This window comes from Neodiprion pinetum, chromosome 4, assembly GCF_021155775.2.
Source record: "Neodiprion pinetum isolate iyNeoPine1 chromosome 4, iyNeoPine1.2, whole genome shotgun sequence".
NCBI classification, from domain to species: domain Eukaryota; kingdom Metazoa; phylum Arthropoda; class Insecta; order Hymenoptera; family Diprionidae; genus Neodiprion; species Neodiprion pinetum.
The window spans coordinates 42,450,689-42,471,630 of NC_060235.2; the positions used below are offsets into that span (position 1 = coordinate 42,450,689).

At 43.5% G+C, this 20,942-nt stretch overlaps 1 protein-coding gene and 1 long non-coding RNA gene across 17 annotated transcripts in view; one reads left to right on the plus strand and one right to left on the minus strand.

The window, feature by feature from the left end:
• LOC124216831 (uncharacterized) overlaps positions 1-20,942 on the plus strand; it is a 160,173-nt gene that overhangs the window by 5,049 nt on the left and 134,182 nt on the right. For 9 of the 16 annotated variants that reach the window (XM_069135221.1, XM_069135226.1, XM_069135225.1 and 6 more), the window contains exons 1-2: positions 9,568-10,054; positions 14,237-20,031. In XM_069135221.1, coding sequence (XP_068991322.1) covers positions 14,268-20,031 — 5,764 coding nt within the window. In that variant the 5' untranslated portion in view covers positions 9,568-10,054; positions 14,237-14,267. Of the gene's footprint in view, positions 1-9,565; positions 10,055-14,236; positions 20,032-20,942 lie in introns of those variants that run through there. The other 7 variants (XM_069135232.1, XM_069135234.1, XM_069135235.1 and 4 more) reach the window with 3 other exon arrangements.
• On the minus strand, positions 2,032-3,549 carry LOC138190833 (uncharacterized). Its single transcript, XR_011176932.1, has 3 exons — positions 3,535-3,549; positions 2,341-3,014; positions 2,032-2,142 (listed from the first exon to the last, which is right to left on the minus strand). It is a non-coding gene; the product is annotated as an uncharacterized lncRNA (long non-coding RNA).

The window sequence follows — 20,942 nt, forward strand, 5'->3', positions numbered from 1 at the left end:
TTGTTCATCATTTCGGTAAAGAAATGTGCGAGGAACGATAAATTATGACATCAACTGAAAATATGTGTGAACTTTTTCAGAAAAGTATGAACAGCCTTCGCTGTTAAAACGGTTTTCTAAGCCAGCTAAAATTCATGAGATTTTTTATACATTGAAAAAATTCTACAACCAAGATTTCAGGACAGGAAACATTGATCCGCGGTACAAGTCTATCTGATCTCTGATAAAGGATGAATCAATGGTTTTATAACGTGAGTCGGTTAATTTCGTACCCTGGTTAGATATAATTTTTCATGCATAAGATCTAGAAGTCGCGCGCTTGTACAACGGTGGCCCGATATTAATACTTTTTAAAGGTATCGGAAGTTAGCTGCACGAGGGTATAAAAGAAAGCAAAGTGAAGATGGAAGCGCGCGGAAGCTGCGTTTACATAAATCGTGACATGACTGCCATATGGGCAGAAGTCGGGAAAGGGCGGCCAAAAATAGTCACCGTTTTGCTGCGCAGTGATTTTCATATACACGAACGACGCGCAAGACACGCAGCGCGCTCGGAGTACACGTGCGCTTCTTTACGCCGGTTCTTCTGTTCGCCGGATTTAAATCAAACCACTTCATCACCGCATCTGTAAGGCTACCGAGTCCATTTTCGACACTGCGTGTGTTGAAAAGAAATCACTACATTTGCATGGGAGCGAAAATACATGAATTGATTGTGCAGATAGACAAATTCTCGATTTCCAGCCTAGGCAAAGTCAAGAATTGAAATGAGCAGGAAAGATTGGATGGCATTGAATTTTTTTCCGAAATACACGAATTCTTTGCAATCGAAATGAAAGCTTTAGACAGGATTACGGAGAATCTAAAAAATTAACCAGTGACCAATTCTCAAAATGATGAATGAAGTGGGAAGAATATGATCCTTGGATGTAGCATGTTATACGAGACATCTTGTGTGAACGGGACAAAACCTTGCACGAATTTCCGAGAGTTGGACCGGGTAATTTCCTTGAAAGGAAAACTGGGGAAAAAGGAAAAGAAGGAGCTAGTGAAACATCTGGCGAGCGGTATGCAGGTCAAATCTTTGTGGACAAAGGATCACGAACGAGCGGACGGGCAGGATGAGACCTGTTCTCATCGCTGGAAAATTTCATCATAATCCCAGCTTCCAACCAACTTCCCACGCGAATCATTTGGATGTGAATTTTGATACAATTTGCCTAGTTCGAGTCGTGTCTTGACCAAACTCCTGACCAAGATGATTTATCCAAGGATTACTTCAAACCCAAATTAAGGTCAATGACTTTTCACTCGAGAAGACAGGTATCGTCTACAGTACCTCTTCTGCAACATAAAGTTATTCGACCTCGGAGAAGATCGTCGAGATTAATAGAGTTTGACGCGTGGAATCGATAGTTGCGGTTCGTAATAATATATTCAAACGACGAGCTTGGGCATTATTCCTCGGCGGGTTCCAGCAAGTTCCTGGCTTAGACTTGCTTAGCTATTGTCGTGAGAACAACGTATACCTGTTTTCTCTCTATTCGTGCGGTTCGCAGCAGTTGGAGGGTGTTGATATCTTCCAGTTGTTGTTCACAAATTCGAGACCATGGTAGTTTAGTAATAAGATTTCCTTCCCAAATGGCGTGACTAGCGACACCTAGGGCAAAAAGTTGTTAAGATTAACTTGAAGATGGTTGGCGGGTGCTTGACCAAAACGTCGTTTTTAAATACACGTTTCTAAGAAAATTGAACTTCCTCCACGAATTGGATTATTATCTTCCAGACAGGTTCTAGACCTTCTTTGTGTCACCAAGGTAGAGGAGGCTCAGGTAGTTCAGATTCGTTCGATACTCGCGCTGCGGGTACCATTGCAATCGTCGTTTGAGTATTTAGGAGGAAGGAAGGCACAGCTTGGACGGTCTAAAATCTTACCTATTTTTAGAAGTTTTTTTTTTTTTTTAAGAAAATGAAAACACAGAGCAATTCGAGCTTGAGGGCTTTATTATTTATAGTTTCAAGAACGTTTTAGAATTTTTTCAGTGAAATTAATAACAAAATGGTGGCATGGTGCATATGAGTAGCGAACGACCCCGAACTCGAGGGTTTTCCTGGTGGTGCATCTCCTGACGTCACTGTCCAACTTGTAAGACAGAAAAAATTCTGGAGTTATACACCTTTTCGGGCTCGAGTTCGTAATCCAAATGTTAAAAAAATTCTTTTTTTCGAATATATACGATTATGAAGAAAAAATTTCATTTTTGATTCAAATAATTATTTAAAAAATGTTATAATAAGACTATGGGATCGTAATTCAAAAATCTAGCCGATCTTATAATACCTTTTTCGAAGATCCTTATATGCATGATCTAAATCATCGACAAGTTCTAAACAACAGTTCCTTCATATTAGGTTACTACTTTCCTCTCTTACCAATCGAATAGTAGTCGCGACGATGAGTAGCTGGTGCCCGTGTTCTCAACAATTTATCCTCATCGATCGGGTCTTCCATGCCATGCCAAATGAACGAACTCCGAACCACCAATTATCGGCCAACTGTATCAATAGTATTCTAAGTGTATCTACACAGTAACTGACGCGGCAGGATTACGTATCTTTTCGTACAAGTCTGGCGCTCCACAAGCGCGCCAACAATCGAATGCGTGACAACTCGTAATTTATACACAGCATAAACGAGTCACCAAGCTCAGACTTTGAAATGTCACAACCGTCCAGCTGCTACCGGATGTTTCAGGCTTCGGATTCACCCGCAAGTGTTTCTTCGGTGAAAGCATTGCGTCGTGCCGCGATCCATATTCACCTTTCAGTGTTCTTGGAAGTACAATGATCGAGAGGTGTCTTGGCATATTTTCTGAGAATTGTTTGCATCCATTTCACGGTCTCTTGGCCCATGAATATTAACCGAGATTTTGACTTGCTGGCCCGGTTATCCGGAACCTTGTCAGACGACCGAGCCCAAATTGTTGTCTTGACAATTATGACGTCAGCCAGCGTCTGAGAAAAGGGAACGAACCGTTTGTGTTAGGTTTTGTTTCATTTGTGAAAGCCGACAAACTTCTTGGAAACTGTTCGAACAAAGCAACTTCAGTCCAAGTACTAAAAAAGAAGAATATCAAGATAAGCGAAGCAAAGAGAAACAGTGAACGAAAATAATTTAGTACTGCATCGTGAATATCCAGCGTTAAAAAATAATAACATTCCGAAGTCAACTAGGGCTTCTGTCTAAAACCAAAGTTTTGAAATGCCTTTCTATTCTATTAAGTCTTCGACGATGTAATGCGAGATCCATTAATCAGCTTATGGATATTCTGCGGTAGCGAAAACTGTGTTAAAACGCAATCGCCTCGGTATGTCTCTGATTCAATCTGCATGATCTTACGTAATTACACGGTATATCCAATCTTACCATTGTGTAAATAATTCTCTATGTTTATATCCCTGCAATAACCATTGTGGAATTGTTGTGTTTATACGATATAACACTATTTACTTTACACTATTATGACTTCCGCACCTGCACCGACCATTCGAATTTGTGTAATTCAAAGGATTACAGAGAGAGCACATAAAGTTCTTGGATTTGTTATCGTCGTTCTTTTGTTCGAAAAGTGGAGCGCGTTGCTGCATGATTATTCCGCGTATCGTGAAACTGTCGAGCAGTTTCTATGAACCATTTACTATCTTCCAGAGTGCACATACAACGTACGTATGTGTACGTCGTGAACGTCGTGTTTATGACGTCCATTCGGTGCGCCCCAGCTCGCTGCAACGACCGACTGAAGAGCCAATTCATGCAGAACTGCGTCGATAAGAATAGTCACTCCCTGCCGGTTATACTCAGCATACAGCAATAACAACGGGACTGAAGCACCGCGGTTAGATTTTTGAAAAATGTAAATTGATTCTTTCGCTGTGTCTGGTTTTACGACTCTGGAAACGCCCTCCTTCTGAATACACGACGTTGAATCACGTTATGCACAAGTTTAATCGAATAACCAACTTTGGAATTCACATTCATCTAAAAACAGATGAAACCCTGAAGTAAATTCATTCTGTTCTTGAGATTCTGCTTGCAAACTTTGCAGCTTTCAAGATCAATTGCCAAAAGAGTAATTAAAAATCTAGATCTCTTTTCATAACGTCCAGAAAAGTAAAATGTCTACTGCGTTATATTATGCCAGTGCTATTGTGTATCCGATGAATTCTACATCGTATTACACACGTTTTTGAGACTCCTTGTTTGTTCTAGATTAATTTTGCCGCCTAATTGACTGTCAGGATCAACGATCTTCAGAGCTCGGTGCTCTGCTCTACTTTACCAACGACGCCCAACCGTGAATCCTGAGTTTCGTTATCATCGTCGGTCTGTCAGTTGATTTCTCCACCTCCCGCAGAGATGAAAATAAAACTAGCGAGGGAAAGATAAGGAAAGATCGAGATAGAGAAGTAGGAAGGAAATTGAAGACAGTTGTGTTAATCTCGAAGATCCATATATGAATGCTAGTTTATGCACAAGATTAATCCCTACAGTGCTGTTGACCATTATTCTCGCTGTAGAACCGTAAACAAAATATGCAAAGTATGTGTGAAATGCATTATACGCCCAACCTCGTATCGTAGATCAGAATCGCAGCGTGAAACCGAGGCCTCTTTTCTTCTTCAAGCCACGTGGCAGTTGTAATACTATCTCCACATTCACTTTTTTCCTTTTCTTCGACGAAGCTTTGTTCAAGAAGAAGAGCCATTCCATTCTGTCATCGAGGTCGAGCGTAACTAAAGAGCAACCAAGTTCAGGGTCAGGTTTAATGAATAATTGAACAAACATCTCGAGTAGCTCTCGTCTCTGAACTAATCTCGATCGTAGATTTATTTCTCTGCTCTTTTTTCACCGCGTTGCTTCTCCTAAGGAAACTCATTCTTTTCTGCCTTTCGATACTGTAGTAATTATCTCGTATTCTTGAGGCGGTTATGTGTGGTTTTTCAGTTTGCACGTATCGTGTCTTTCTGCGAATATCCCATAGATTTTCCCATTTAGTATAGAAGCAGTTTTTCTTCGTTTGTCCCATTTCTTTCTCAATCAAACCGTACTGAGCAAGTATACAATTGGTGTTACTCATATTGTAATTTTAAATTCTGCCAATATTTCTATTTCACCATTTGACGAGGTATCGCTAACAATGACGGTCAAGTGTGTAGCTGCGTTGTAATGCTCCACTCAGTATCATCGCGTTTGTCTCGCTTAGCGCTCCTACACATGTACTACAACAAAACTTCCCTAGCCGAACTTCTGTTCGTAGGTAAGCCTTTCTAACCTGGCAATCTCGTAACTTCACGTGCCATCAACACTGCACAAAGACCAGCCGTGATCGGAATACCAACCAGCACGAGAAGAACGCTTGGAAAATATTTCTTGCACGCCACCGATGCGGAAGAGTTTCATACCACGTATAAGTATAAGAGATGAATCGATAGATTGATGCGATAAAGGATAAAATTCAAATAAAGCCGACCGTTTCTACTCGGTATACCATCTAGAGACGTGGACAATTTCAAATTTGGTACTACAGTATGAGGTATCGCTCATTCTGATCGCATACACACCACCAGAGGTCCAAACCACTCTGCCACACAACTCTAATTTTAAAGTATTGGGTTTCAAAGCGATCTGCAGAATTGAGATTTGAACGGATTGGAGTTACTGGATTGAAGCATTCTTTATTGATACCGAACATTGATAAGGATAAACCAAAGAAGATCTGTAAAACTTAGCTGAGATATATTTCGAAATCACTATTTTAATAACCCTATTCAACTCTGGTCACGAAGGAAGTTGAATAACTTTTGAATTGAAGAAGAAAGAAATGTAAAGGAAAATTCTAAATTTACTGGCAAATTTTGTATAACGATTAGCGTTCTGAGCCAGAATAAAGCAGACAAAAATTAATTAATTCGATGCAACGATCGGATGTGAAATCCCGTTGATTAAAGAAACAAAGAATGAAGTCTGACTTGTTACATCATGGCCGTGAGCTTCTCACATATGTAATCTTAGCCGAAAGTGATAAAAATATTATTTCTTTATTCTTTGACTTTATACTTCTTCTTCATTCGCCGGGGTTTCTTCCATGTTATATGCTGGAACCGCGTTCCAGTCCTCTGGTTCAATTCACTACGACGTTGAACGAGAAATAGTTTCAATCACGAGTTGTATACCACGGCTCTTTCAGCTCCTTCGATGACTCAGCGAAAGAACACAGAGGAACGAAGAGAAATGCACTGGAGAAGTTCAAGTCAGGTTAACCCGTTCCGTCTACAAACTCAAAGCTTCCTGCTTGCGCTCTCTTCTTGGCTCGAAGAAAGAGAAAGAAGATGAGGCCGTCATTCAAGACCATCTTGCACTTCTACTGAAGCGTTCAATGATCACCTGTGAACCGCCGGATATACATATAGAATAGCCAGAGACTGAAGCTTCACAGAAAAATTTCTCCACTAGGGTTTGTACACACAATTTGATGAAATCTGATGGTTACGGGGAATCGCGAGGTGATGGTTAGGTAACAAACTGCAGCCGTCATGCGTCAGTCACGTGATCAAGGCTGTAATGTGATGGAATATAGAATGAATCTTGTAGAAATCGAGACTCGCTGGGCTAGCGAAATCCGACACGCCATGTGTAACGTAGAAACCCTGGTGTTGCACCTTGTTTTTGATGTCCATACAGTTACGTGCATTTCACTAATCATTGAAACCGTTTCGCATCTCTGTTTCTCTCCGTTCTTCGTCCTTGCGGATATCAGACGAGAGTAAACGTCGGCGCGTTTTCGGTGTCACAGTTTCTCACTTTCTTGATTATCTTTTGTTCCCTGACGATGCGACCGGACGTCGGCCCCGTGTATTCAGCGTTGAGCCGAAAGACCGGTATGAAAGATGTCGTGATTCGTAGCTCCCCTGAGTCGTGACTTACTGAAAAACTGCACCACTCAAAAAGGAGTGACAAAGCTTCACGCGATGACACAGAAGAGAGAAGGGGCTTCGATGGCCAGACTCTGATCCATCCAATTGTGACCGAGTCCTACATGCATACTAATGCCTGCTCCGTTATACATTTACCGAAATTAAAGCCGTCTCTTCGACATATCGTCACACCCACTATTTGAACAGGAAAATATATCGACTTCTCACTTTCACGTCTTCTTGCTTAGTTTCTCAAGCCGAAACAACATCCAACTTTTACCATTCCATGGTCGATACCGTTCGAACGTTAATTTAATCCGGTGGCTATCCGCAGTACGGTCGAAAAAAATAAAAAACAACTGCTTGATGCTAAGATTGAATAAAATCTCCGTGGGCGTGCTCTGTAATCATTATATCGACATTCATTTAACCTCAATTTTTGGCCAATCAATGCATCAATAATCCCCGCATCTGATACACCGCGCTGCTGTAATTGTCTTTCACAACTCTTGTAAGAAATGATTCTTAAGTGTCTGCCGAGTCAACGACAATTTTCCTGCAATAGCTATCTTCGGAAAAAAGCTTTTCAGTATTCTTTTAGCTTTTTCCTTCTTATATAATTACGTTTTTTATTTGGTCGCCTACAATTTCAAACTTCTTCACCTCTCTGATCTAGAAGCTCATCGAATATGAACATCTCAATTTTTTTTTCTGTCGCGCGATCAAGCTTTTCTTGAGGTTTAGCCTTGTCGTGGACGAATTCTTCTTACGTTAACCATTCTACGCACGATGTGCGTACTTATTTTCACGTAGTGTACGTCACAGTTAAAATAACAGATGCCTACCTTCGTTTCATTCCGATAAGTTATCGTTATCAAGAGCCATCCGTATCGATGTGTATGTTTGTGCCTATACAATCACGTTACGCTAGCCAGATAGAATGAGGCACATGTCTCCTTATCGTGATATGATGCTTACCTCAAAGTAAAGAATTTATCTAGGTAAATTTGCAGGATATATCATACTTTCCTCGCAACGTGCACACTCCAAACTTGATTCTTTCAAGTTTTCCGAATGCAAAGTTGTATATAAAAAAAACGTAAGTGTTTGCTGTACCATAGATTCACCATTCTTAATGTTATTCAATGTTTACATCCTCATCAATTGCACCGGATTAGGAAGAAAAAAAAGAATTAGTGTTACAATTAGACCGAGAATGTAGCATTCGTTGAACGAGGTTAGATTTACTTTTTTTTCACATTATATTGATTTCAATTGTGATTATGGCGTTGATTTGAAGTAATTCCGACAACACGGTATCTTTCGGTTTAATCGGTTTTGAACCAACTCGGAATTCCTGATACAGATCAACGCATGGAACGTCGATGTGCCTTTTTTCATAATTAACCTCTAGAACCTTGGCCGAGACATCCCCACCGTGTTTCGCTCATGTACTAAAGTATTCTACACGTGCATTTTTATACGCCGGACTCATCAACGTTTATTTCAGTCCATTACATAATACGCAGTTTGCCTTGCAATGAATTTATGATAGTATTCTTTATATCATTCGCCTTTCTAACCGTATAATCAGCAAATATCGGTGTAATATGGAAATGTGAATTGTGGGTTTGTTGCCTACAATCCATTCAAATTATAGTCGTTCCAACCATGGCCAACATCCATCATCACAATTGAAGAGTACATGAAAAACAAATTTTTTGACATCCTATTCGACTTAGTTTTATCGCTCACAATGCTTTTTATCGTCTCCAGACCAATTACAACTAACGAAACAATTATGCGTTTTACCATGATAACCGTGATAGTCGACATAAGGTATATGATAAGGCCAGAGACAAGATGATAAACGCCGCACAAGACAACTTCATCGTTCCCTGTTACATATAGTAGATTCGTAAAATCTATAGACACATTTTCTGAAGTTACATATCATGTTAGAAGTCAAGTCCACATCATTTCCACGCACGTACAGTCGGGTCACCCACCTCTTAATCTGTACCGAAAGAATTATTTCCTCGTCAGTTTATGTTATTCCAGAAGTTAATTAGGTAAAGCGAGTTTCGGAAATCGTTACAAAATATCGCATCAACGAAACTGGGGATACATCGTTTCTGGATGTAAGTAAAAGATGAGTTTAATCAGAAAAAAAGGGAAGACGGACAAGATTGCCTGTCATTGTTTCTCTGCCCCAATCGGCACAGGGTCAGTCAGCTTCACACATTGTGTAACGCTACAACGGTGCAACGGCACACGGACAATGAAGTAACGAACCAGACGCGGGAACATAAACACAGGCAGACTATAAATATGTACTACTTATACGATGTTCATGATAGTGCAAGAGCATGCAGCAGCAGCAGCAGCAGTAACAGCAACAGCAACAGCTACACGGATTGATAGGGGTTCACGTATGCCTGCATCAAACCACCTGAGAGGTGAGAGGCGAGTGAACGCGATGGAGGGAGTTGGAATCTCTGGAAGGGGGCATGGAGAGGTGGGGGTTCACCTGTGACGACGCCAGTTCTTATCAGTCTTATTCAACCCGACGCGGGACCAGCACTCTTCACGGTTCTGTTCAACGCTTTCCGCATTTTCACGCGTGTGCTCGTAACTTTGTCTCATGGACTGGAGGAGACGGAGCCCTGCTGCCAATGCGCTTGTGATGTATGCATGTGGGCTCATTTGCGTTGGAGGTTCGGTGAGAGTCTACGTCCGCCCATCCATACTGACTGACTGACTGACTTGCAGCAGGAGTGGAGGATACTCAAGAGGAGACTCGGCTCTCATTCTCGCGTGCGTGCCCTGCCTTGCGGTATTGTGTTCGGGCTCCTCGCTGTGTACGGTGGTGTGCTGTAATTTAACGTTGTATGATGTGCGGTCAGCCAAGTCTGTGAAATCGACAGCAGGACGAGAGTTTCTGTTCGGCCGATTTTGAGTTTTTTCGGTTTGAAGTGCTCTGGTGTAGGTTGTCTCACTCCTGAAGATAATGCTGTTGAGGATTATTTGGTCAATCGTCGACTGACATCGTCGTCCTGCCATCCATCCTGATCGACGAGGTATTGAAATCAGATTCATTTGTTAACTACACCGTCTGAAGTCTTAGTGATACGCCGTGTCGCTGGAACTTTGGCAAAAAGACGTGATTACACTTTTGACGCATCGTAATCATTTACACTGAGTTTTTTTTAACACTTTGAAGATCCGTCAACCTGATAACTCTCATGCTTCCGGTTTCATTTTGGCATCCCACGGTCAGTTCTTATTCCTACTTTGCGGAGTCGTCTAACCCAGTGAATGAAAAACTTTTGACTACGGACTAACCATAAGTCATATTGCTGTCAGTTGTAGCGATATTCATCAAAGCGGTAACGTACCTCAACTGTTATCATTGGTCAGACCACTCTAACAGTCAAGCAATCCCTGTAGTTTTAACAAAAAAATCAGTGAATTGCGCTTAGAATTGTATTGATTGTTGAGTTTAATTTGTTGAATTTGTTGAATTTCAATATGATTATGGAAGTAAATTTTTATTATTCTTCTCAGGAATTAAGAACTCGTTCGAAAGAGCACTTTGAAGATTATACTGTCACAATTCGTTTGATCCTTCGCAAGTACTTTATGTTAAACTTGAACAGTAGGATTGATCGGCTTGAACAGATTTTAGTTGAAAGCAAATCAGTCTTTTCATTTCTTACTCCTTAGCGTACTTTTGTACTCGACTGTTAGATAGGAATCATTTTGAAAACAATACAATCTTCGTTTCGATGACTTATGGAGCACATTATAGGTAGTCTCGATTTGTTTTTTTTTTTTTTTTCTTCTTGTCTACTAAGATTTAGGTGAACGCATTGCTGCAATTACGGAAATTATAGATTCACTTTCGCTCGAGAATATTCCGACTTCGTCGAAGGGAGTATTGGAATTGAATCAACTTATATTAGTAATATTATAAGGTGAAATGAGACTTACTCATAATCCTCGACAAAACTGTTCCCCTTGACTGTACACCAAGTATAACAAGAATCAAGTTTTTTGTCGAAGCTAAAATTTTACCATGGGCTACTGTAGTCCGTAAAATCGTTGTTGCTTTATTACCCATGTATCGTACAGGCTCGGTCTGTTGCACCGTTTAAGTCACGTACCAGCTTCAGTGGCTTCATAAAACGGTCGTCTCAACGGTTCCGTCAAAATCATTTTCGGTTTTCGGGGTGATCGTTCGGTAGGTGGTACCGCATGCGTGTGCGTACCTATATTTAACAATAGATATCCAGTTTCCAGCCACTTTATCCTCTCTCTCTCGCTCTCTATACTTTTCTCTGTTTCTGCCAGCAGACGCAATTTTAACCTTCTGTGAAAAACCCAAGGGAAGAAAAAGAAACGGAGAGAAAAACGGACCTCGCAGCCAAGTATTTACCGTGTTCAAATTACCTTCACCAGTCCCGCTATCGTCTTGTCACGATCAGATCGGCTCCCAGCAAACAAAGTAACCTGCACCGGCAATGTCAACGTCACTATCTATAAGGTGTAACGCGGCACAACGTTGGGCGGCAGCTATAGAGCTACGATTGCGGTGACGCAATGCTTTCTAATCTGTCCACGCCGCGTCTGTTTCTCTCTATCCATCTCGCCTTTTGTCCACCTTCATGAACTCCCCGATTACAACGCGTCCCATACACGTGGACGAACCGCAAGCAGCGTCTGGGATACGCGATGTACCGTTAATCGCGCGCCTCCTTTCTTTATGATTGCGTTCCTCTTTAAAATAACGTCGACCGGTGAGACAAGAGAAAATAAGAAGAGGTTGCAACGGTGGATGAGAACAGGTTGAGAAAAAATTCAAACCTTCGCATCATGGCTTCGGTATTTCAGCTATTTGTTGGTGCAAACTTTAATATCAGGTTCAATCGCACCGCGAGTTTGGCCGCATGACAGTGTGAATTATTATTAATACCGGCTGATTTATAGGCGCAGTCTGTGGGCTGTAGGCAACTACGTGGTATAATCCGATAATGGTTTGATTTATTCAAGAAACTGTGGATCCTTTGTCTGACGTATAGTGCTTGAATCTGTTGGATGTAGGCATCGCGTCCTCTGCAAGTGTCGCAAGTATGAATAAGATCAGCACTCTCTTGAAGGAAACGAACACCCCACAAATGCGCACAGTTCGTGTTGTGCAATTGTCAAAGAGATCTTCATGCATCTACACACGACCATGATCGTCGACCAGTGGTAAATTTGTTCGAACTCTTTGTCGGTGTAGCACAGCTTCGTCCTGTATCTACTTTTTCAGAAGCAATCGTCCGCTTAATTGCAATCGAACTACGAGCGAATATTGCGTGCTTGACTGGACGCAAAATGAGTGACCACACTTCATAAGCTCATCGCTATGATGAAAGAGGAAACGAGATAGATAGACACGACAGATTTTTTCCCAACTACATCCTTCCAGTTCGAAGAATTTCTTGCATTGAAACATATTCGGGAAAATAAATAATTTCACCATAATTCCTCAATCGATTCTCGTGTAAAAATATAGCATAAGTCGTGTGTATGTACTCGTAGAACAGAAATGATTCCCGGAAAAATAGTTCGAATCGATATCTGTGGTTATAGGAGTACTAACAATTCATTATTTCTTATCTTTATTTCTGAGAATGGATTTAAAATCATGTTCAGACATATATGGACGAACACTTAATACTGTACTCTTACAGAAAGTGAGGTGCGCTACCGAGAGTGTTCATCTGTCATGTTAGAAGAGGCGTAGTACCGTGATAATTCCGGTTTTAAGTGGAGAAATTTAGATGATGAAAATGACGCCGTGCCTGCAGGAGAAATGAAGCCTTACATTATGCGTATGGCTTATTTACTTGATGGTTAGCTCAGCCCAGTAGAATTTAATCAGATTAACGGTAGTCAGCGTGTAATGCACTGAGTGGCAGTGGGTCGATTTCGAGGAATTGAACAAACTCTCCATTGTACCAATGCTTTTATTAATGAAGATTATCAGATCGGTGGATTCAATATTGTGGTATTACGTTGAGTTCTCGCATCGTAGGAGATACGCTGCACGCATTTTATAACACATTTATTTCATTCTTTTATGAGAAATAAATATCCGACGATAATCTGAGTTCAGAAAAAGGCTGACAGAAACCACGCACTAGAGATAACACGTTCACGAGGAATACATTATACATATACATATATCTAGGCATCTACACACGTATGCTTATGTAAACATGATACAGCATATAGGCTTGCAATGAATACTACGATGAGAGGGACAAAATGTCTAATTGAAACGTTCACGAAATGAGATTGTGTAGAAAATTTTATAATGAAATATATTAGTAGGTTCCATCTAACCGAAGACCGATAAATGAATGAGCGATGATAAAGATGATAAGGTCTGACTCGGATCGCATTAGATTTCAGATATTGAAAAAAACAGAAATCGGTGCTGGAGATTCTTCAAATAGCTAAATTCTAATCCATCTAAGAGCGACGGTAATTATTAATTATCAGGATGGATCTACAATCGGATTTTGAATCATGCGATATGTCAAGCTGGAGCAGCTGGAGTTTAATTATCAACGAAGAGACAAAAACCGCTCATCGCTGGCGCAAGGTCAATTGAGCGTAATTGCTCTCTCGTATTTGTTTCACGTGTCTGATTTGTACCGGTGATTCGCTGGTAGAGCAGCGGGCTTCTCGGTTGTTCCCACAGATGGAGCCACGTAGGAGTGTCTGAGATCATGCAGGGGTCGTTTACCTTCTACTGCGTGATTTCGCGTAGGTACATACAAACGTATCCCGTATCGGCACATTCAGCACAGATCCCGACGGACGGATGGATCGAATGTCAGTTTCACTCGACGCCACTTTGTCACAATAGAACGGGCCAATACTTATCTTGGCCTCGAAGGTATCTACCTACTTCCAACTCCTTGCGAAACATACTTTTACTTTATAAAATACATGCATATTTACATTCTAATTCATTTTCGGTCCTGAAGAACTTGTTAACGTGGCCCTGACCCGTTCGTTTGCCGCCTGGTTCTCAGAACGCTGTCGGTAATGCAACTCGCTGCACCATGCAATTGTACGAATAACTGAACGAGAGATGACGAGTAAAATGATAGAGTGAAGAACTTTATTTATTTATTTATTTTTTTCGACAATCGATAGAGAACCCGAAGAAATTGTCGTACAATGATGTCTCTTTGTATTTACAGGCGACCCTGAGGAAAACGCCACGGTGCGAGTATGGAGGATTCGCCCATGCCTGAGGGTAAGGATACCTCAACGACGAGCACAGAAGAGAGAGAAGTGTCAGTTGATAATCGAGAAGAGATTGTTCAGCCGAATGCCGGGGTGAGAGTTGATTTCGTAGATAAAGTAACCATCGAAAAAATAGTATTTGCGGAAGATGGTCCGAGAGAAGACCTGTTGACAGAGACCGCAAGTTTGAGAAAAAGCTCTGCCTCCAAGAGCGAGAATAAGGCTGTGATTGGGGCTAAGGTGATTTTGAAAAACACCAATGAAAAGGGAGAGAAGTCTGAAAAGTCGAAGACCACAGCTAAGGGGTCGCTACTCAATGGTCTTTCGCGTTCGAAAACGAAGCTGAATTCTGGGCAAAGAAATTCTCAATTACCAGTGTTGAAGGCAAGAAAAAGTGGCAGCGTCTCGTCGCTAGTAGAGAAGCGAAACAACCCGGTCAAGCTGACCAAAAGTTCTTCCATTACTAGTATTAACAAAGAAACCAGAAACCCTAGACTCTCGAACCCGCCGAAAGTTTCTAAAGTTCCACCCAAGGTGCCGGCGAAACCGAAAGTAAAGCGGCAAGCTTCTACCGTCGGCTCAGGAGCCTCTTCAGGATCTATTTCTTCGGCCCCCACTTCACCAGTGACGAAAGTTTTGAGCTCAGGAACTCGGATCGCGATTACAGATGCCGCGAAATCAGCTGCCACCAGGAACTCAAAAGGTTCGAAACTTTCTAATCCGAAATCTACCTCAGGCGTAGACACGTCTCTGCCTCAGAGGCCCAAGTCGGTTGATGGACTGGTCAAGGAGATATGTTCGACGAATGATACCGCGGAAGCTAACGCGGCTTATTTAGCAGCACAGGCCCATCTACGAAAAAGTCAGTCAAAAATCGAAGAGCTCCAACAGGGTTTGCGAACGAAGATAAACGCCGCGACCTCTGCAACCTACAAGCAACGACTTTCGAACTCCCAATCTTTTGGGGTTCAAAGTCGTCTGGTAAAAAGCTTGGATCTTAATGAAAACGTGAGCCGCGAGAAGTTTGACGAGGAATTTTTAAAGAAGCATAATTTTGACAAGCAGCTTAAGATCGAGGAAAAACGGGTATTGGAAACGGATTTGGATTACGTTTCTGACACTGAAAAAGCTGAACTTTGCTCGAAATCTGAAACAACTCAAGGCAAATACGAAACTGAAAAAAGACGATACAGTAAAACTGTCTCAGAAATTGAGAAAAGATGGTCAGGTGAATTTCTCGAGGATCATCTCGATCTCAACTCGTCGGAATCGTCCAAATCTTCGTACATCGAAGAACTCGGCAGCATATCTTCCCACGAAGACTTGGTAGACGACAACAATGCAAAGTTTATCGAAGAGATAAGAAAACGATCGGAGGAACTTCCTGGGGTGGCTAAAAAATCTTCATTCAAATCAAACTCCGAGGAGGTTATCGAAGACACTAACAGTACTGTTGGCTCGAACTCTTGTGTCGAGGACAGGATCAAGGACATCGACGGTGATGTCGATGCGGTGATTGCAAAGAACGAAGAGTCCAATGAATCGAAAGATAGCACGCTGAAGAATTCTTCTTCGTCAACAGTTACGAGCAACCATTCCAGTACTCCGAAGCATACAACCTCAGACAAACTGGTGCCATTAAACATCAAGGATACGACCATCGGCAGAATCTTAGAACGTTTGAAAAACGTGAAAAACGAAAACGTCTCTGAGGCCGTTGAAGAACTTGACGACAACGAGAATAACAATGTCAATTCGCAGCTACATCCTGAAGTAGATCAATCTATCAATAAAAAGGTTGCGCACAAAGAAGTTACCGAAATCGGCGTACGAAATCGACTACCCAATAAAGTCACAACTTTCGATCGTCAAATTTTCGATAAAGACGGCTACGCGGACTTCATCAAAACCTTCACAATGGACGCTGGTACGTCGAAACCCCCGAAAGATGAGAAAAAACGCAAAGGGCTGCGTCGGCTACTTCCAGGTCTCTTCTCGCCGAAAGACTCGCGCAAAGAGTACAAGAAGGAGCAAAAAGAGCGAAAGAAGCGAGAGGAGAAACAGTTTGGCCAGTACCAGCAAAACGGAAACTACACACGATCCCCCGACACGATGAACCTCAACGAAGACATCAAGCGAAATGTGAAGCTAAACACGAGTTTGAACAGTTCCATAATCGAGGAACGATTAAACGAAATAAAGCAGGAATTATTTCCAGAACAAGGCCTAACGACGAGCACTCCGGATCATTTTCTGCAAGCTGATCGGATCAATATGCCACGAAATAGCAGGAACCAACGATTCTACACTGCCAATTCATCATTGAGCTCGATCGCACCTGAGGATAAGTGGATCGATCAAAATATCATAAGTGGTTCCCCGGACATGCGAAAACTCAAGCAAAGGCCAACAGCCGACCCGAAATGCAGCCTGGAGAGAAAACATAGTCTTCAGGAGCCGGCGAGTCAAGCAAAATTCTTCAGGAACCATGGGCCATCCGGCAGAATCTCAGCACCACCAAACGAGCGGTTTCTCATCAGACCGAGAGCCGTGCATCCGGTGGACAGACCACTTCCGGCGATACCTCAAAAGGTCGAGTTTTCAGACTACGAAAATCACCACGGACTTCATAATTATCCCGAACGACATCCTGACGCCGAAAGTTACTCGCGCGCGCAGTATCCTCGCCAAGTGCAGAACCATCCGCAGGACGTCGGTCGGCTCTACGACGATACAAGCAACTTGGACAAGTCTGAGCAGAAAAGAAATCATAGCATTGACTCAGGCTTCAATCTAACCCCAGTATCGGCGCAGGTCAAGATCACTCGTCAGCCGGTCATAAACCAAAATCAGAAGGCTCCGCTTGTGAGACGCTCACCAAAGTACTCACCGAGCTCGAGTCAGAAGTCCGGTGACTACGCGGATTCGAGTTACACGCCGAACTCCAGCCAGAAGAGTGAGTTCTCACCGAGTAGTTCAAAAAGTGGCGAGTACTACCTAAGCTCACCACAAACCAGCGTGCAGACGTCTCCGAACGACAGCTTGACCGAGAAGAGAGAACAGATATACGAAAACAATCGCCAGTCCCCACAAATTCCGTACCCGGTTGTCTCACCTGGCGTTAAAACTGCCAACCAGATGGACCTGGTCTATGACGTCACCTTGACGCCAGAGCGAGCAAGAAACCCGCTGGACAGAGCCAGGTCACCGGTGACGTACGATGACCGTGCGCCAACGATTTCCAGGAACTTGAAACCAGGGTCTCTCACCGTCCTTCCACTCCACGCCACTTCTAACACTCCAGAGCCAATCTACGTGCGCAGAGGCTCACCGAACATTCCACTATCAGCTAATCTTGAAAAGCTCAATGCTTACGCTGAGAACACGCCAACCTCAAGATCACCGAATCTAAATTCGCCCGCTAGAAGCTTGGACTCATCTCCCAGGAGCCGGACGATGTCTCCAGTGCGAAATCACTCGCCGGCTTCACCCCAGTCAACCGCTACGCGATCCTACTGCGGATCTGAACAAGCCGCGGCTTCTCCGACGCAGAGGATGGCGTCACCTCTTAACGTCCTGCCGTTGAACAATTCCGGTTCCCGATCAGCCCCGAATTCTCCCGCCGTCCAAGCCAGGCCACCGCTTTCTCCGCTTGCCAGGCCCATGTCCCCGAGTGCCGGAACTGCTGGCAAAGAGTCTGACCACCTCAGGACACCGACGACCTCGCCTCGCATGAACGAAACTAGGCAACGAGGCCCCGTAAGCGGGCCCTACGTCCCAATGGCCTCGCGACGCTCCCAACCGAGTGAGCAGATTCTTATAGCCTCCCCGAAGAGAGACGCATTCTACGAACCGCAAATCCGGCGTCCGACCAATGCTAAGATTACTGATTACCCGGCGTCCCCCGTGCCCATGACCGACTCTCCAACCATCATAGTACAAGCCACTGTCACATCTGGAGTTTCGGATTTGGCAGTCTACAATGCAACCGATAGTAGAACAACTTCTCCCGTGGTGATTCCTAGCGGATCGCTGAGTGATGATCAGATACAACTCCCGGGCCATCCTGTCAGAATTCAAAGACCGGAGCCGGTTTACGGGCAGAGAACAGTTTCGCCGTCTAGGACGCACATCTACGGACAACGTGCTCTTTCGCCTGCAAAGAGACAGGAAGCTTACAGCGACGGAGATGACCAGAAAAGCGGAGTTCCTTCGCCGAAGACTCCGGACAGTCAATTCATATCTCCAATTCAAAGTTCGAGGCAAGGTACTCCCGAGCAAACGTCGGTGCCAAGATCCCAACTACCTATGTATTCGACTGCATCAGAGAGTTTGTCAGAGAGTCAACAGTCCATATATTCCGCTAGGCAAACGTTGGGTTCAGAGCCTGTTTATTCCCCTGGAACTAACAGGCAACCTTCGCCTTCGAAGAAACAGACCATGCAGCATTTGGAGGCTTTTTACTGGCAGCAGAAGGCCCTTGAGTCTCAAAGGAAGTCAAACTCGTCTCCGTCGACTGGCTCGCGACAAGCCGAGCCCAGGATCGATCATCCCAAAATGCGAGAGGCGATCTACTGGCAGCAGCTTAAGAAGCTGGATGAAGAACAGCAGCGGAAAATATATGAGCAAAATGTTCGTGACGAAAGAAACGACCCCCTTTACTGGCGTAGGAAACTTCAAAGTCCCCCGACCTCGCCTTCTACTGTCATAGCTCCATCCAAGAGTACTCCTAACCCGAATCATCCAAACGAATATTCTCAAGGCTCCCCCGCTGAAATATCGGAGAATATTTACTGGCGGAGTAAAATTCAGCAGCCGAAAGCGGCAGTAATTAACAAGCCGCCAATAATGGGACAAAAGGGTCAGAACCAGCCAGTTCTCGTTGTCAGGCCACAGCCTGTTCATCAAGAAAAGGATTTTGATAACCGCGAAATTTACACCGGACATAGGGATTTGAAGCGAAATCCGCCGCCCAGGTCGAAGAGTGCCTCGCCCCTATTCGCGAGGGGTGATGAACGCCGTAGTCTCAGTCTACCCAGAAAGTCGGAGACTGATGACGGCGGCTTTTTGAGAGGGGGCAGGGAAAGAAGTAGCGTTGCGGCTTTGCGCAAGCCCGAGACACCGCCGATATACGAAGAAGATAACGAAGGTGACAAGAAACCGCCGCCGATTTTCAAAAGGGGGAGTTTAATCAGCAATTCCAGCAATTCTGTTGACTATGGAACCGGGCAGAAAAGAGTCAGCTTTTCGAATCAAACCACCAACACTGATATCGGCACTGGTATCTGGCCCACGAAACATGGTATGGCACCCGAACCTCCGACGAGACAGCACCGGCTCGATAGAGCCTCGACAACATCGGAAAGTGACTCGGTGTTTCTTCACGATGTGGAGAATCAGAACAACTCGAACGCGAACGTATACGGAAACGTCTTGGCCCGCTCGATATCTCAGACCGGCGAATCGTTTTATCCCAATTCCAAAACGCGTGCCTCCTTTGACACAAACGCGGCAGAATACGATGCCGACAGACCTTTACCGCCCCCACCACGAGAACCACTAAGATTTCTACGGCGGAGCAACAGTGTCAGAGATCAACCCAGAGTAAGCCCAGCCAACTCCAAGGTCGACTATCCTCCAGATGCTCGTGGTAAATACGGTATTAATCAACGCAGATGGCCAGCTGTCAGCGAAAGCGAGAGCGGAAGTGAAGCCAGCGAAATTCAACGGATACTCAGACGCCGAAACGGTGAGTTTTCTTTTATCTCTCATTTTTGCAGCATTCGGATATTGTGTCTATTTATAAAACTACAAATACGAATTCGAAGTCGAGCTCGAATCGTGCCTTTGAAGTTTTATTCGTTTTTCGATTAGAGTTTAAGCGATAGCTAATCAAAAACCGGAATATGAAAAATGTTCACGGTCAAAAATGAAGACCACAGATAATTACATGCTACTAAATGTTGCAATCACAAAGTTGTTGTATGCACAGAACAATGAGTAGATGACTCTTTGCTTAAAATATTGAGCTAGTGTAGAATCAACGGTAAATGAAGCCGATATCGAAGTATCGTTTCATCCCGTATTTACCTCATGTTTCCCTGCACAATTTACGTATCACTGTGCAAACACGGTGGCAGCGTATGCCACCGCATTCCAATGAGCTTCTTGCCCAAGCGTCTGGAAGCTCCTCTTGCACCTTGCAAGCTAAACAAGGCGCAAACAGACTGTCGCGGTACTCTCCTCCACCGCACCCCTGGGCATCACATGCGCTCGCTCCTTCTTGCCCTGCTTCATTACCTTCAACGGCGTGCCAACACATACAAGTAAACCATAGCAATGAGCAACACCTCACCTAACAACCGGATGGCCCTGGTCCAAACATTTACGAGTGACTTTGGCCCTTAGGATGAACACTGACGGCCAAATCTCTCTATCGTAAATATTTGTTCTGTGATTCGCCCAGCTTCCATTCTCTGTTTCTCTTGGATTCGCATGACAAATTGTTCCTGCTGATTCACACATCTTTGATCATTCGATATCTGGCATTGCAAAAAAACTGGATTGCAACCTTTTAACCATTTGTATTTTTCGTTACTCATATGAAACTTGATCTCGTGCAAATAGCAGTTTCTACTTCTCTTTTCATGGATACTTTTT